Source organism: Ostrea edulis, chromosome 2 (genome assembly GCF_947568905.1).
Source record: "Ostrea edulis chromosome 2, xbOstEdul1.1, whole genome shotgun sequence".
NCBI lineage: Eukaryota > Metazoa > Mollusca > Bivalvia > Ostreida > Ostreidae > Ostrea > Ostrea edulis.
Window position 1 is genome coordinate 18,282,381 of NC_079165.1, and position 18,644 is coordinate 18,301,024.

Consider the following 18,644-nt stretch of genomic DNA (forward strand, 5'->3'; position numbering starts at 1 on the left):
GGAGTGAATTTCAAGTAAATAAGACAAGGCGGTATCAGTTTTGATCAAGTATTATTACGATTTCTGTAGCATAGAAATGATATTTACAATGAAAACAATGTGCTATTTTAAGACAAGATGGGGAATTCTGTAGCCCAAAACGGAAATGGTTAAAACGAAAGTGAAAATGAAACTAAAGACGATTTACAAACAAGTCGCGATGGATTGGCTTATCTCCCTGGCATTGGGAGTAATTTATACAGGGGATATCTTACCGACAGCTAAAACACGTCCGTCTCGGATCTGTCCAGGATGAGATCTGTCTCTTAAACGATAGGAGTTGGAGCGACTCCCATAACGACAAAAGTGGTCGCACGTGCAACAACAGCAACGAAGCATCTTCGTCCAAATAATGGCGTCTTCATAGATGGTCATGACCATGTAAACATTGGACTACGGTAAAGGCTAAAGAATTCCATCTCAGCTTATTACAATATATAGTAAATATATACATAAATATATACAAATCAACAAAGCAATTCCTGAAATGTAAAACAGGACAATATGAATTAATGAAGCTCTAGAAGACGTCTTCCCTTCTATATGGCTCATATTAAATATATGTACAAAGTGAATGGCCACATATGTGTATATACAAATATGGAAAGATAAAACTAAATGAACATGACCATTATGAATGAATAATAAATAGATGAAATGGATCTCAAATCATTCACATGTAATTGCCTAGTGGTTCAAGTATTAAACACCACACAACTAGTCATGATATATCATACATATATAAAGTCCAACCCCCACCCACGCTATTTGCCTTTACTTACCCAAATCCGTTACATTTCCAAATTTCCAATTTACATTTCCAAATTTGATACCAATTTTCTGGAGTGCATTGTTTTCATTGTTTGACATCAATAAAGATATAAATAAAAAGGTGGTGTGTTTCAAATATTTGAGTTGTATTTTCTTTAATGTCATTTATAATTAATGACAATTATCATCTCTGAATGTTTCAGTTTTTAGCTCACCTGAGCTGAAAGCTAAAGTGAGCTATTCTGATCATCTGTTGTCTGTCATCTGTCTATAAACTTTTCACATTTTAATCTTCTTCTCCAAAACCACTTGGTCAATTTCAATCAAACTTGGTATAAATCATCCATGGGTGAAGGGGATTCAAATGAAGGGCCATGTCCCCTTCAAGGATGAAATAATCACGAAAATGCTAAAAATAGGATGGGGTCCTTTAAAAATCTTCTCAAGAACCACTTGACCAGAAAAGTTCACATTTACGTAGTCAAATCATGGCCCTGGGCCATGGGTAGGATGGGGCCACACTAGTGGATCAAAATTTTACATGCGAATATATATAGGGAAAATCTTCTCAAGAACCACTGGGCAGAAAAGTTAACATATGAAAACTTCCTGACATTGTTCAGAATCAGGTTTGTTCAAATCATATCCCCCGGGTGTAAGATCAATAGAATCCTTCATTAGTACGAGTGTGGGATAGGAAAATCTCACCGAGGGGACAAGATTCGCCGTCTAGGACGAGTCCTAGACGGCGAATCTTGTTCCAGAGGTGGGATTTCCCTATCCCACACAAGTAAATAATGAAGGATTATTTTTCTCACATTTTACCTTCAGTTTTTAGTGCATAGATTTATGAGCCATGAGAAAATTTTAAATTATGAAAATCCTCATTTGAACTTCAATGCAAAAACGAATTAAATAGGCAGAAAGATCATACCCGAAAATGGTTTACACTGTAAGTGTAAACTAAAAAACCCAAGGTTGTCCACCAGAAAGTATACTACATTAAAATTTAAAGGAAGCACTGCAAAATCACGTAACGTAAATCTTCACCGTGTAACGTAAATCATAGAAAATATATGACGTCACAATCAAATGACGTCGCAGCAGTGTGAGACAGAAAATCTCACATGGCTGTCTCACATGGGTAAAGTCGATCTCACACTGGTGATAATGTGAGAAATAGATTTCTTATGGCAAGTTCTTCATATCATACCAGAATCAATGACCTTGTGACATTGGTCTTATCCAGGACAGCAAGATCATGTTAGTCATATTGGTATTGAGACATCTCTGTGTTATGTGAATTCATTTTCAGTTATGTTGTGATCCTTTGGGGTTAGGTTGGGGCCACATTATGGGGGTCAAAATTTTTCATGGGAATAAAGATTGAAAAAAAAAAATCTTTTAAATCACAACATCTGAACAATAGCAGGTACCATGTGACTCAGTTGAGCGATGTTGCCCATGGGCCTCTTGTTTAATTGGTTAATTCAGCAAAAACTAGCATCAGTGAGCTTGCAGGCATTTTGATACACGGAATGTTTTCAAGAACCACTTTTAAGTGGGCAACAAAAAGGGTTTAAAATTTTATATCAGAATACATGTTGGGGGAAATTTTTAAGATCCTCCGCTTTAAAACAACTAGCAATGAAATTGATATGGAAGTCATCAACCTTATGTGTAGAAGCACTGACTTGTACAATCCATTTCACCCAGGATGAGAGGGACCATGAATAGGATTTTAAGTTTTTTCATTTAAATAGATATGGGAAAAATCTTCTCCAGAATCAAAAGGGTACAAATTAATATACAATAACCATGATCCCTGGAGCCAATGTGTGACCACAGTTCTGTACAGGAAAAATCTTTTTCTCGAGATTAATATGCATGCATCTTCGTATAGTCTTAGGCCAGGGTAGGACTACAATTTTTCTTTGATGTTTTATAAAGATTATGTACAGCAGAAAGAATATCCTCTCGAAAACAACACAGGTAGAATTTGACTAACCATTGCCCATATTGTTTTTAACTTTAAACGATCTAAAAGTATGTACAGTATTTAGTTTGATTTTTTTTTTATTTAAACATTATTTTATTATGTAGAAAACATAAATGGATTGGCAACAGGCATTGCCTATATAAGCCCTCTCCAGTATTTAGTTTGCTGTGATATTAAGGAATAGATATTGCAAATTCTGCCAGGAATAATTATATGAAAATTATTAAAGGGACTGATTCACGATTTTCCCCAAAATTTTATTGTTCACTTTTAATGATCAAAATCTACTGTCGAATATGTTTAAAAGATTTGATATAAAAATTAAGGTTATACATTGTCACAGAAGCTCATTTTAGAGGGTTCATTATTTGTTTTGTAAACGAAGATTGCCGTATGTTATTGTTTGCGAAATTTTCAAAAGAAATGGATATCGATCTAAGTTTATCATAACTTTCACATTTCAAGCATTCTTCGGGTAAAATGTGTCATCTAAAAGTTAAAATGTGCGACTATGCAAACTTAAAATGCTTTATTTTACGATATTAATGTTTCACTTTATTGTTTGTTTACATAAAAAGACTCGAGTCTTTGTTTACATAACACATATTTAAGGCTAAAATATAGCTTTTATTCTTGCATTCAGGTCAAAATTATGGTTGTCAACATTAAATTAGTTATACTTTTAATATCTAACATCAAAAATAAAAAAAATATTTTGTTCAAAAATCGTGAACCAGTCCCTTTAATAATTAGCAAACTGGATCCTGGGTGGGGCCACATTAAGGTTTTAAATTTTTTAAAGAGCTATGTCAGCTTTGTGTCCCTAGGGCCTCTTGCCTTGAAAATACCTAGTTGAATTTTTTCTAATCAAGCATGTTTATTGATTTAAAGCCTTTAATTGAATTACTTGTAGCTGTATGAAACGCAGAGAGTACGGCATGGCATGATGACACTGGGTCCAAGTGGTGCTGGAAAAACCTGCTGCATCCACGTGCTGATGAAAGCCATGACTGACTGTGGAGCTCCTCACAAAGAAATGAAAATGAATCCAAAAGCTATAACAGCTCCACAGATGTTTGGTCGACTTGATGTATCCACAAATGACTGGACAGATGGCATCTTCTCAACACTCTGGAGGAGAACTCTCAAATCAAAGAAAGGTTAACAGAAGGATTCTTTTACCAAAGCCATGCAAATGAAATTTGTTAATTATACTTTGTGGGGAAAGCGTAACATTTTAGGTTACAGTGAGTCTTAATGCAACCTCTTGTGATTCATGCATGTCCATTATGAGAGCCTCATATTAAGGTGGTTGACCTATAGCAATCTCTGTCTGTCTGTCCATAAACTTTTCATATTTTCATCTTCTTCTCCAGAACTGCAGTGCCAATTTTGATCAAACTTGGTACAAATCATCCTTGGATGACGGGGATTCAAGTTTGTTCAAATGAAGTGCCATGCCCCCTTTAAAGGGAAGATAATCCCCAAAATGCAAAAATAGGGTGAGGTCATTTAAAAAGGGGGGCATATTAGTTTACACCTATCAGTTGGGTGATAGACCTATTGCTGTATGCTCACAGCATTCATTACTAAATACATACCGTATTCAAACTAAGGGACCTTATTGTTGCCCCATTATGTACTCTGTCATTTCTATGTGAAGTGAAAAATATCTTGAAAAATCTTTGTTTGACAGACATCAAAATTGTTATATTGGTTTCTCTCTAAGAGTTAATGACCCTTAATGATTTTGGCATATATGTTTCAAAAGCATTTCTTGTTTTGACAATTTTTAACGGAATTTTCAATTTATTCTTTATAATGAAATTTCTTTATAATCTTACTTCTTTTCAACAAGTTATATTCAGTGGGCAAATAAATTGTCAGTTTTCAGTGACCCACAATAAAAATTGTTCACCGATACAAGTGGACAAGTGAGAATTTTACTCCCAACTCTAATGGCTAAAAAAATGTTTCAGGAGAAAACATATGGATTGTACTAGATGGCCCTGTTGATGCAATTTGGATTGAAAACTTGAATTCAGTTCTTGATGACAATAAGACTCTCACACTGGCAAATGGAGATCGTATCCCTATGTCGCCTGCATGTAAGGTTGTGTTTGAGGTCCACAACATCGACAATGCATCCCCAGCTACTGTGTCTAGAAATGGTATGGTGTACATGAGTTCATCAGCACTGGATTGGAGACCAATCTTACAGGTAAGCACAACGATGAAATACTAGGGAAAGAATACAGAGTTTTAATTCTAATCTAACAAATTACCATCTTCGCTAGCCAAGGGTTTACGATCCGCTCCACTTCTCTACAAACCCTTGGCAGATTTAGTGCGATTTTCATAGCCTCAACTTTCAGCATATGATTGGACACAGGGGAAGTCCATTGCTCAATCAGAGAACGTGTTACATTAGATCACGTGCAAAATGAAGGAATTTAAATACCTACAACTGTCACTCGACTGTGTACCAAATACATATTCAAACCAATGATGCCATGTGCGCAGTTTAGACTCGTATCTGCGTAAAGAAGAGCATTTTATTTACTACAGTACTGTACCATAAGTTTAATATCAAACATCTCTTGTAATTCGTTGTTTTATGTTCTATCTATCCCAGATTTAGACAGTTGCGTGAGAGCTATTTTCCTCAATTTGGAATTCACCTTGCATGCGTGGAGTTAGTTTTAGACGTAGACTCAACGACTTCATATATTTCATGGGTTCACCACATGTTTATTTTCTAAATAATATTCTCACTGATTTCTTTTTCAAGTATGCAATTAAGAGATGGTTAAATTTATTATTAATATTTTGAATGATTTGCATATCACATCATTACTCTCTGAGTGCATCCATTTCTAAACAACTTTTAAACAGTAGCTGAAACACGCATCTTCATTGGATAAGCATGATGTAATCCAAACAGGGTTGTTTTCTCCATCCGCTAGAGGGCACCACTCAAAGCTACGAAAATCACACTAAATCTGCCAAGGGTTAGTAGAGAAGGAGAGCGGATCGTAAACCCTTGGCTAGCGAAGATGACAAATAACAGGCTAAATGCGTTGTATAGATTTGCTTAACAGTTATAATGATTAGTAAAGAGCAGTGTTTTACAGTATTTCCAGTGCATGCCTGAATGAATTTTGTTCTATGACAAATATTGTGGCACTCGGGGTTTCATCAATGGCGATGAGGTAGGCCAGTTAGTAGCGCACCTGACTAAAGATTCAGGGGCCCATGTTCAAATCCTGGTCTGATCTACTGCAATTTTTCCCATCCTGTTACATGACTATAAAAGGATTTTGTTATAAAGAGCATGGAAAAGTAGCAAGATTAACAGTTCAAGTCCTAGGATTGGGATATATATGGAACGTGCATTATGCCAAACGGACACCAATGCAGAAGAATGATTTATTAGAAAAACTCGGTGACCCTAAAGTGCTCACTTGAGCCTTTGGAGTTCAGTTGTTATTGACTCGAGTTGGGGGCATAATACTCCCCATGTGCTTATGATTTCTTTTTCTTCAATGAAGGGTTGGCTGTTGACAAGAAATTCCCAAGAGAGTGAGCTTCTGTTGGCTCTCTTCGATAAGACCTTCGATGAATTGTACAGCTATATCAATACAACCTTGATTCCAAAAATGGAGACTTTGCAGTGCAATCAAATTATGCAGGTACAGTAACTAGAATGTTGTTCTTGTCATGAAACATGATACGATAGGATTAATGGATATGAATGGATTAACATATAATACACTATTACTTGTTTAATACATGTAGGTTTGTTATTGACTGTTGAAAGCAATACTAGCTCTCATTTTGGTGTCAAAATATTTTTATGCGAAATTATGATTTGCTATTTCATTGACAGAAAAAAATAAGGTTTATTAAACTTTTGTTATTAATATTTGTGTTAGAAAAGTATGCAGAGGCTCTTATTAAAGTAAAATTACATTATTGTCTACCTGTACAAAAGTTTTACATTTCTATATAATGCTATATATTCAATAGAACCAAAATCTTTATTGTGATAAAACTTAAACTTAGTATTACAATTATCAATGACTGGTTAAAGTTACATACAAAACTATCATAATAGCACATATTTACAACAAAATAAATTTTTCTGATTTAGAGCTAACATTACTGTAACTTTAAGGATTGATATATTTCTGTAGACAGCCAGTAACAAACTTGACAAGTGTTTTGTTGAGGATCAGACGTTTATAATTTGTAAATACATATAAGAAAGAAACAAAATCAATTCAACACTCTGAAGATTTTCAGATGCCAGTTGCAGTTTGAACTTTGCTACTCACCACTTAGAGAATTTAGACAGCAAATATGTGACACATGTTATCGAATAACAAAACATCATTCTAGTCTGCGCAAATCAAAAAGCAATCTTGTCATAATGCAACAAAATTTAGCTGGTAAACTATTTTATGATACACCTTAAAACATGATGCGTGATATTCACAAAACGCACAATTGTCAACAGGATACAACATTTTTAGGTCACCTGAGTAAACTTTTTTTATGGCAAGATTTATTATTTTGTGAAGCTTGACCTTATGACCTTGACCTGGAATTTTAACCTACTTTTTGATAAAATCTTGCCTATTTGATATCTCCAAAACTATTTAAGATAGAGTTTTCATATTCTTGTATAAATTTCTGATGACAAGGTCTCTCATATCATACCATGATCTATAACCTTGGTATTATCCAGAACAGCAAGATCATGTCAGCGATGTTGATGTTGAGGCATCTCTGTGTTATGTGAATTCATTTTCAGTCATGTTGTGATCCTTCAGAGCTAGGTTGGGGCCACAATATTGGGTCAAAATTTTTTATGGGAAGAAATATTCACAAAAAAAATCTGTTAAAAATCACAACAGTTGAACAATGGCAGGGCCAACGTGATTCAGGTGAACAATGTGACCCATGGGCCACTTGTTTATTATTATTTATTGATTGATTGAATTTTTTTTATTATGCATAAACTACTGATGAAATATTATTCACTTACAATATTGCAGATACAAATTGACTAGAGATCGGTATGGGACATGTACTGCTATGCAATACTTGAGAATGTTTGATTTGGTTGTATTTGTTCATTAATCACAAAGTTTACAAACACATTTGTTTTATATAGTAGCCATTGTAGTTTGGTATTGTAAGTTGTTTTGAAAGGCGAAGTGAAATATGTAGCTAGCATACATTTTCTTCAGTATTAAAAGAAAATGTTGGGTCTGGAATCCAAAAGCATTTTATTTGAATGTGAAATGATTATTTGTATTTCAAGGCTTGCAATTTACTGGAGGGCTTGATCCCCAAAAAGGATGACAAAGGCACTTTACCTGCCTTCCACCTTGAAAATCTTTTTATATTTTCTCTGATGTGGAGTTTGGGTGCATTACTGGAATTAGATGATCGGGCCAAAATGGAAGAATTTCTCACAAACCACCAGAGTGCACTGACATTGCCTCCTGTTAAAGAAGGAGAGACCATCTTTGAATATGTTGTTGATGAACATGGTATTGTATACATCTGAAATTAACACATGAAGTTCTTGAAAATATTGTACTGACTGTTAATTGACAAAATAAATACCTTGAAACAATATTATTTTCTGCACTCACAGGAGAATGGGAGCACTGGTCTACACGAGTGGAAGAATACCTTTACCCCTCAGATTCTGTTCCAGAATTTTCATCCATTTTAGTACCAAACGTAGACAACGTGCGAACAAGTTTCTTGTTAGATGTTATTGCAAAACAGAACAAAGTACGTATTCATAACAGATAGAAATATCAGATTAACTGTGTTGAGGTAGTTCGTCATCTTAACCCTTACTACGCTACTTATATAATTACTATACTGGCTGCTGCTGCTGCATTCTTGTTGTTTCAGAAGACAAAATTGATGAATCATTTTTAAACTGTAATAACTTTTTCATTTTTCAAGATACAGAAAAACTTGTTCTACAGATTACCATCTTTCCAAATATCTACTTTTAAACTTTGTAATTTAAAATCTTACACCTGTGTTTACAGGTAAAACACAGTTAAAGTTTAAAAATATGACAAAATATGTTTGAAATTGTTTTATTGAAGAAATATTGCCTTTAGTGATGCCTTTTATAGTTAGTGTGAATTGCAGAATATGAAATGGTAAAAAAAAAAAATGTCATTTTACACCTTTGCAACAGGTAAATACAGGTAAACCAGGTGAAGAAAATAAATGAATTTTACAAGAAAACGTGTTTGTTTTTTCCTGCTGTTTTTCTGATTTGTATGCTTTTATCATGTTTATGTATACAAGTTCGTTTGGTTAGCAATCAGAGCCCACATCTCATTTTTAAATAGCATATTGAAAAAATCAATAGGTTCAGGATTCTCTGTAATCTGTGTGTTTAGCCCTGGCGTCCCCGTAAATGGAGCACAAGACGGCATTGAATCATAACGAGTCCAACCAAACTCTTCATCTTCGCGAACATTTATATCCTTCACTGATTGATCAAAGTCTATTTCTCTAACGACTTCAAAGTCGCTCTCATCACCGGAATCTTGTAATAATTGCATTAAGTCATCATCGATGTCCGATTCATTTTCACTTTCCGCCAGGATTGTGTGTCATTCTTTTTTTGTCACTTCGTCTAAGTTATTTTTCTGTTTAACATTTATGTAAAAGTTTTCATTATTTCAAGCGCAAGACCGACCTGATTCATATATCTATAGGTTAAGGATAATTGCGGAGTTGTTCCGAACATCTAGCGATTGCAGTGCAATGCATTATTTACGTCTATACAAAAACGACATATGCCACGATCAGCAGCAATGGACAAAAAAGTCAGTGCGGCTTAAGCCGCGAATAGCGTAGTAAGGGTTAAGGTAGATCTATTCTCATATGACTTCATAGGTTTTTGCAAAATCTTTTGTAGGAATGTTATTTATAAGGTATAGTGACAAATTTGGTAAATGATTTCAAACTGAAAAGGTGTATATTTTCTGAAAATAATTCATATTTAGAAATGTTGTCAAGGGCAATAAAACCTGTGTTATATATTATCTATAGTGTATAATGTCTATTACTCAGTTATTTCCATAATATCCACCATTAGTTCTTATCTACACTGACACTATAAGCAGCAGTTTTTAATTTGTCCGTTGTCTCGTCGGCGTCATAACTTTTTACATTTTCGACTTCTCAAGAACAGTTCGGCCAATTTCAACCAAACTTGCCACAAAGCATCCTTGGGTGAAGGGCTTTTAAGTTTGTTCAAATGAAGGGTCATGTTCCTTTCAAAGGGGAGATAATCACAAAAATAGGGTGGGGTCATTTGAAAATCTTCTTCTCAAGGACCACTGGGTCAGAAAAGCTGAAATGTACACGAAAGCTTCCTGATAGTGCAGATTCAAATTTGTTCAAATCATGACCCCCGGGGGATGGATGGGGCCACAATAGGGGATCAAAGTTTTACATACTAATATATAGGATAAATCTTTAAAAATCTTCTTCTCAAGAACCGCTGAGCCAGAAAAGCTGAGATTTACATGAAAGCTTCCTGACATAATGCAGATTTAAGTTTATTCAAATCATGGCCCCTGGGGGTTGGATGGGGCCACAATAGGGGATCAAAGTTTTACATACAAATATATAGGGAAATCTTTAAAAATCTTCTTCTCAAGAACCGCTGAGCCAGAAAAGAAAGCTTCCTGACATAATGCAGATTCAAGTTTGTCCAAATCATGGCCCCTGGGGGTTGGATGGGGCCACAATAGGGGATCAAAGTTTTACATACTAATATATAGGATAAATCTTTAAAAATCTTCTTCTCAAGAACCACTGAGCCAGAAAAGCTGAGATTTACATGAAAGCTTTCTGACATAATTCACATTTCAGTTTGTTAAAATGATGACCCCCAGGGGTTGGATGGGGTCACAAGGGAGGATTAAAGTTTTGCATACAAATATATAGGGAAAATCTTTAAACATGAGCCAAGGTAACTCGCGTGAGCGATGTGGCCCTTGGGCCTCTTGTTTTAAAATCATTTTAACCAGTTTATATGTGTTTTCTATTATGCTGCTTTAATGAAAATGTGCGATTTTCAGAGGTTGATATGTACTTTTGTTTATGTATGTCTGACATCATTAAAAAGATTTTCTTCAGTTGTTGATTAAATTAAACTATATTAAAAGGAAATTGATATAGTTTTTAGCTCACCTGAGCTGAAAGCTCAAGTGAGCTTTTCTGATCACCCGTATTCCGGCGTCCGTCCGTCTGTAAACTTTTCACATTTTCAACTTCTTCTCAACAACCACTGGGCCAATTTCAACCAAAGTTGGCACAAAACATCCTTAGGTAAAGGGAATTCTAAATTGTTAAAATAAAGGGCCAGGCCACCTTCCAAGGGGAGATAATCAAGAAAAGGTAAAAATAGGGTAGGGTCATTAAAAAATCTTCTTCTCAAGAACCACTGAGCCAGAAAAGCTGAGATTTATATGAAAGCTTCCTTATATAATTCAGATTCTAAATTGTTAAAATCATGGCCCCTGGGGGTCGGATGGGGCCACAATAGGGGCTCAAAGTTTTACATACAAATATATAGGGAAAATCTTTAAAAATCTTCTTCTCAAGAACCACTATGCTAGAAAAGCTGAGATTTATATGAAAGCTTCCTGATATAGTACAGATTCTAAATTGTTAAAATCATGGCCCCCGGGGGTCGGATGGGGCCACAATAGGGGGTCAAAGTTTTACATACAAATATATAGGAAAAATCTTCTTCCCAAGAACCACTGAGCCAGAAAAGCTGAGATTTATATGAAAGCTTCCTGATATAGTACAGATTCTAAATTGTTAAAATCATGGCCCCTGGGGATCGGATGGGGCCACAATACGGGGTCAAAGTTTTTTTTTGTTGTTGTTTGTTTGTTTGTTTTTTTTATATATAGTGCAGATTCAAGTTTGTTAAAATCATGGACCCCGGGGATTGGATGGAGCCTCAAGGGGGGCATCAAAGTTTTACATACAAATTTATAGGAAAAATCTTTTAAAATCTTCTCAAGAACCACTGAGCCAGAAAAGCTGAGGTTTATATGAAAGCTTCCTGATATAGTGCAGATTATAAATTGTTAAGATCATGGCCCCCGGGGGTCGGATGGGGCCACAATAGGGGGTCAAAGTTTTACATACAAATATATAGGAAAAATCTTTAAAAATCTTCTTCCCAGAACCACTAAGCCAGAAAAGCTGAGATTTATATGAAAGCTTTCTGATATAGTGCAGATTCAGGTTTGTTAAAATCATGCCCCCCTGGGGTAGGATGGGGCCACAATAGGGGATCAAAGTTTTACAAACAAATATATAGGGAAAATCTTTAAAAATCTTCTTTTCAAGAACCATTGGGCCAAAGAAGTTCACATTTACATGAAAGCTTTCTGACATAGTGTAGATTCAAGTTTGCAAAAACCATGGCCTCCAGGGGTAGGTTTGGGGCCATAATAGGGACTACGGTTTTACATGCAAATAGATATGGAAAATCTTCTGATATGGACCAAGGTGACTCAGGTGAGCGATGTGGCCCATGGGCCTCTTGTTCTACTTTAAACCCATGAAAATGCAAAGTCACAGGAGGGTTGAGCTACTTTAATACATTATTTAACAAAGTACTTCAAATCTTTGTTTGAATTATTGTTATTTTTATCTATTGTTAGATCATCGGAGCTGAAATTGTTTTGGTCAGAATTTGTACATTGTCTATATGACTTTAAATTGTGTGTAAACGTTTTACATTTATTAGGTATTCAATTTATGCATACCAAAAGGAGAAAGAACAATTTTTAATGATATAAATCAAAATGGATCAAATTTTTATTTTACTTCTTTTTTAAAAGATTACCTTAGATCAATGACTTGCTGTGAAATTAAGTATAGGGTATTATCATTATGTGTGTGCAAGATATGTTAAATTGAATTTCTGTTAATTTTCCATATTGCTACTGTAGGTTAAATTTATTCTATTCATAGATCTGACTCTGGAGTTTCGTAATGGATGTTTAAATGTTACATGTACATTCAATCCAAACATATGCATCATATCTATACATATGGTAATGTGATCTCGTTTGGGATGATTTGTATGAGTTCAGCTCATGTTAGTTTTTGCGTGTGAACTTAAGGAGGTATTCTACATCGGCATAATGGCTGACTTCCTTAATGATAAAACATGGATGAAAATATAAATATCAGCAATATTTCCCTATTCATTTCAAAATTTGTCGGCTATCTAAATAGCTCCGAGTAGGTTAGCACTATTGAACTGGAGATCTTGGGTTCGAGTCCAGCAGGGTTTTTAAATTGTTTTCAGATTGCTTTCTATTAAAACTGCATTTTTTGACTAAATAAAGTAAATTTGAAAGTTCTTAATCTCAAAATATTCTTTTTACATATACTCCACTTTTCAGCCATATCAAATTTCTCTGGTGTAGCATACCTTCTTAAGAGGGGACCTCAAACAGCTCGCTTGGGTAAATTAATTAAAAACAGTATCAGATTTGATAGCTTATCAATTGGTTGGGGGGTTGGGGGTTCAGTCATTAAAAATTAGCTTGTACAATTACCATGATGGCCAAATAAACATTGTTGCAACCAATATAAGTCATTTTTCACTTGCTACCATGTATATAGCAGTAACTAAAGGAATGTTCACAAGTTGCATTCATTATTTTGATAAGATAAATATTACTGAATTTAAACACTAAGCACTATTGCATAATACATTTGAATTACACAATATCAATAACTGATAGTACATTCATACAGTATACATGTAAATATAAGTTCAAATTTTAGTAGGGTCATTTTATTGTGCAATGTATGTTATTTAAGAATAATGCTTAATTTTCGAATTTTAGTAATTTTTAATCAAACATGTGTTATGTGGTAATTAATGCTAATGTACATCATAGTATGTAATACAAAGGAAAAACATGTAAGTGCAGCATTCTTCTTTATTGCCGTTGGAATAGAAGGTCATAGACGATGTACACTGAGTGGCCAAAAGTATTGCAACAAACATGGCTGACGTCATCACAATGTAAATAACAGCTGCATGGAAAAAAACAACTTTCAATGAAATAAACATTATTTATTTACCATTTTTTTTCTAGTAATTTGTTGCAAAGTCTTTCTGAATAATAACTTGTCGTGGTCTTGAAGATATTGAAGCATGGAAGCTACAGATATATGTTTGAGAGAGGTCATTCCAAATTTTTGTCACTGCAGCCATTAGGTCATCCCGGTTTTAAATATCATCAAACTCACGGGACAGTTTGATTTTGATACAACGCCAGACATTTTCAATGACATATATGGTCAGTTGAATTTTGGAATACCGTTTTCTTGTTTCCAAGTATTGGTCTGTCTAGAGGAGTGGGGGTGGAATTATCGTCTTGGAAAATAAATTGCTGATTTCCAAAAATTTTGCTAACAACGGGCCATAAGTGATTATCCAGCAATTCAATATACCTTGCTGAGTTTAGATTTCTATCAACAGGTACACGAACACCAATACCATAATAGGTAATACACCCCTAAAACATACAGCTTACTCTCACAGGCGTTTTGCGTTGGTTCAGACGGTAAGGTTTCCTCTTCTCGGACGATTTTCTCCACAAACTTACAGAGTTATTTTGTCCAATGACTACCTGTGTTTCGTCTGAGAAAATAACTTTCTACCACTGTTCAGGTTTCCAATGTCTTTTCCTCGGCACCACAAAATTCGGCGTTGTTTGTTGACTTTAGCGATTGTAAGCGTTTTCTGAATTTTGCCCCTCCTGTATCCTTCCTGGTGTAACTTACGACGAACAGTTCTCATGGACACATTTGTACCTTCATTCCTTTTAAAAGTTGATGTAATGTCTTGAAGAAATTGTCTTCTGTTAGTTTTCAGAAAGCGATAAAGTTTCCGATCACCCCTCCCATCTATCACTCGGGGCCTTCCTCTCCGGGGATCGTTTTTAACACTTTCTTTTTGACGGAATGTTTTCAAAACTCGTCCAACAGTGCTTCGATGGATTCCCAATGATTCACTAATTTTGTTGTCATTAAATCCCTTTGAATTTAGAATTACAATCCTTTCCTTTAGGTACTTTGACAATTCTCTCTCATTCTTCGACATTGTTTTCATTCGATACCTTACCGGAAATCGTCTGCTACTTTGAATTACAAACGGTTCCCCATATAATTCGTACCCTAGTTAATTCGCATACCTGACATCACGACCCAAGCTTACTTTGTTACGCGTCAGCAATAAAAATAAAATTTGAAGCGAGTAAAATTGTGATGACGTCAGCCATGTTTGTTGCAATACTTTTGGCCACTCAGTGTATATAGCAAAAATTAGATATCCATACATTTCATTTATAAGTCTGGATGATTTGGTTGGGATCCTAAACGTCTGGATAAATGAGGCTCCATTGCATACTGTTAATGACAGACATGGGAATTGCAGCCAAAAAAAAATAATAAAAAACTTTATTCTAACATGCAATGTTCTTCAGCTTTGATTAGATATATCGGTCATTAAGAATAAAGCACTTCTGATTTTATGGTAGATATAGCAGAATTAGAGCTGACCTGTAAGTTTCTTTGGATGACAGTTGATTTGCACATTACAAGTTTTGTTTGGTGATGACATCAGTACATTTAAACCAAATAAAGCGTTGATTTTTTTTTCATTGCATGTAATTTTCCAGGCTGTACTACTAATTGGAGAGCAAGGAACAGCAAAGACTGTGATGATTAAAGGCTACATGGCACAATATGACCCTGACAATCATCTGAGTAAAAGTTTCAACTTTTCATCTGCTTCAACACCATCCATGTTCCAGGTAATGATTGATAATAAACTGTTTATGAAATTACTGTATGCCTGAGACTTGTTTTGAATAGTGAGCAAGTGTGTTTGATGACTTGTCCGACTTGGACATGTATATATATTCGATTTTAGTTTAAAAAAGAAAGGTAATTCAAACTTTTTTCAACAATAGATTGTCAAGATCAATGTCACATGACTTTTAATGCCCCCGCCCCCAAGCTGGAAGTTCAAAGGATAACTGAAGACTGCTTTACTTCTCTAAAGCTTATCAACATGCACATGACCACTTGTCGAGTCATTTGGATTTGATTTTCTACATTGAAACATTATATAAATTGTGTATTTCATTGAGAATTAAATTCCTAGGGATGTTGCCCACAAAATCCACAGAAATAAAGCTCGCACCAATTATAATGATTACACAGCAAGCATTGCGTCATTACTGAATAGTTTGAATAGGATGAACAAATTTTTCAGAGGACAATAGAGAGCTACGTTGACAAGAGAATGGGGAGTACATACGGACCTCCAGGAGGCAGGAGAATGACAGTTTTCATTGATGATGTGAACATGCCCATTATCAACGAGTGGGGTGATCAGGTCAGTTTGTCTTAGATACAGATGGTTCTTAAGGAATTTGTGTGTTTAGCAACTTAAATACTAGCTTATCTGGCCAATGGAGGGGTGAGCTACTGCCATCAATTAACGTCTTTTTGTCTGATGTCTCTTAATAAACAATTCAATTATTAATTTCCTTCTATTTCTATACAGACGTCTGCCCAGATTTGGCAATCGAAAGTAGGAATCGCGTTGTAATCGAAAAATGTACAGTCGTTTCATAAAGGTGAAATTAAACGAAATGGTTGTAAAACTCGTGATCACCAGGGTTAGGACTTTCGGATGAGTCCAAATTAGTCATATCTTTTGATGTTTTAATATTAATACACCTATGACTTAAGTGTATGCACTTTTGAGGGCAGTGAAGTTTTAAGAACACGTTACATCTTGTTTTATACTGTTGCTGAACATTAGAATTTCGCTTAGGGCTGTTCCAGAAATGATCAAATGGGGGGGTCGGGCGGCAAATGATATTTTTTTGTGTGGGTGGTCGTATTTTTTCAGATTTTAATTGGTCCGTGGTGGGATTGTTAATGAAATATTTATTATGGGTAGTGGGTAGTTTCTATTGTTTTATTTTGTGCTACGTGGGTGTTGAGTTTTCAGAATATTTTTATTGTCGCTCTTGTCGTGTTGGTTACAAAACGTCGGAGGGAAAATTGAAAACGTGCTTTCGAAATCGAAAGTAACATAGAACTATTCGAGTTGTCGCTCTTTGCAGCGCATAACTTTCCATTACGGCACTCTTCAAATTAGAGGCGCGTTTAATAGGGTCCCTTTGGACGTGATGGCGGCGAACTCTGTTCTGTAGATTATTACAGTTTACAGTGCATCGATTTTGGGAATATTTTGAAACCAATAGGTATTCCGTTTTCTAATAAAAATAGGCAAACCTTAGTTGATTTATACGAGGGTACCGATGCGTTATATTTATCAGTCGGTGTGATGGTGATATAGAGGCCTCCGGGCGCGGGCTCCATTAGAAGACGAACGATTCGTGGAAAAACATATCCATACCCATTTCATGATAATAGCATCGTTTGGACTCCCAATCTTTCCAACATTCCCGCCATAGATGCCTTTCATTGTTGATGTGACATCGTTTCTTCAGAACTACTGTGATACAATGTCGCACAGGCATTACCGCGTCATTGACTAGAATGTTTGTCCCGAAAACCTCGCGAGATTTGTACCGTTTTCATTTTTAAAAATATTTTTGTGGTGGGTCTGGTTAGTTTTTTTTTTTTTTATTAGATGGGTCATTGTAAAATGAGTTTATTAATTTGATGGGTCATGGGGTAATTTTTTATTTTTTTTTATGGGTGCTTGGTATATACAAAAGGTGTCTCCCGACCCCCCCCCCCCCCCCCCCCCCCCCCCATGTATTTATTTCTGGAATAGCCCTTAGATATCTAGAACAGGAATTTTTTTTTCTAGATTTCATAGCCCTCGGAAGTAGTGATACTTTTTCACTAGTATTCAGGTGAGCGATAAGGCCTGTGGGCCTCTTGTTTCAAGCGTAACCTGTACTTTCTAATTACACAATTTTATATCATTTTCATATTGAAAATAAATAATTATGCAAAACTACTTCAATTTATTTTAAATTATGTTGGTATTGTGTTTCCACAACCACAATTTGAGTACTTGTACAAGTCTGTGCATGCATCATAGCTCAAAATATTTGATAATAGGTATGTCATGCAATGCTGCATGAAACAGCCCAAAATTTCAATGAAGTTATCTGAACTAGGCCCTTGAAAATTTCATGTTTTATGATATTAACACATACTTTGTCATTTGATTATAGATCACAAATGAAATCACCCGACAAATGATGGAGATGCATGGCATGTACAGCCTTGACAAGCCTGGAGATTTCATATCAATAGTAGATATGCAATTTGTAGCAGCTATGATACATCCTGGAGGGGGGAGAAATGATATTCCTCAAAGACTGAAACGACAATTCTCCATATTTAACTGTACTTTGCCATCTAATAATTCCATTGACAAAATCTTTGGTAGGTTTAGTACTGAATTTGGGCCCTCTATTTTGGCCACAACTTTATGACTTAATACTTATCTTATATTTACTTTCACAAGTTTCTTTATTTGGGATAATTAGGTGCCCAGCAGTTTTCTTTTGAATTAAATCTAGATATTTTGCAGGAATAATTGGTTGTGGATACTTTTGCCCAAGTCGTTTCAATCCAGAGATATGTGAGATTGTGAAGAAGATTGTACCAGCTACAAGAATTCTATGGCAAATGACAAAGGTTATTATTGTTTATTTCAAACTTTATGTAA

At 35.2% G+C, this 18,644-nt stretch overlaps 1 protein-coding gene across 1 annotated transcript in view; it reads left to right on the plus strand.

Annotated features, from left to right (window-relative positions):
- The window catches only part of LOC125678099 (dynein axonemal heavy chain 8-like), a 281,238-nt gene that overhangs the window by 149,083 nt on the left and 113,511 nt on the right, over positions 1-18,644 (plus strand). Inside the window, exons 46-54 of the mRNA XM_056156251.1 lie at positions 3,723-3,969; positions 4,789-5,030; positions 6,361-6,501; positions 8,139-8,370; positions 8,478-8,620; positions 15,595-15,729; positions 16,194-16,316; positions 18,145-18,358; positions 18,507-18,613. Of these exons, the coding sequence (XP_056012226.1) occupies positions 3,723-3,969; positions 4,789-5,030; positions 6,361-6,501; positions 8,139-8,370; positions 8,478-8,620; positions 15,595-15,729; positions 16,194-16,316; positions 18,145-18,358; positions 18,507-18,613 (1,584 nt within the window). The remainder of the gene's footprint in view (positions 1-3,722; positions 3,970-4,788; positions 5,031-6,360; positions 6,502-8,138; positions 8,371-8,477; positions 8,621-15,594; positions 15,730-16,193; positions 16,317-18,144; positions 18,359-18,506; positions 18,614-18,644) is intronic.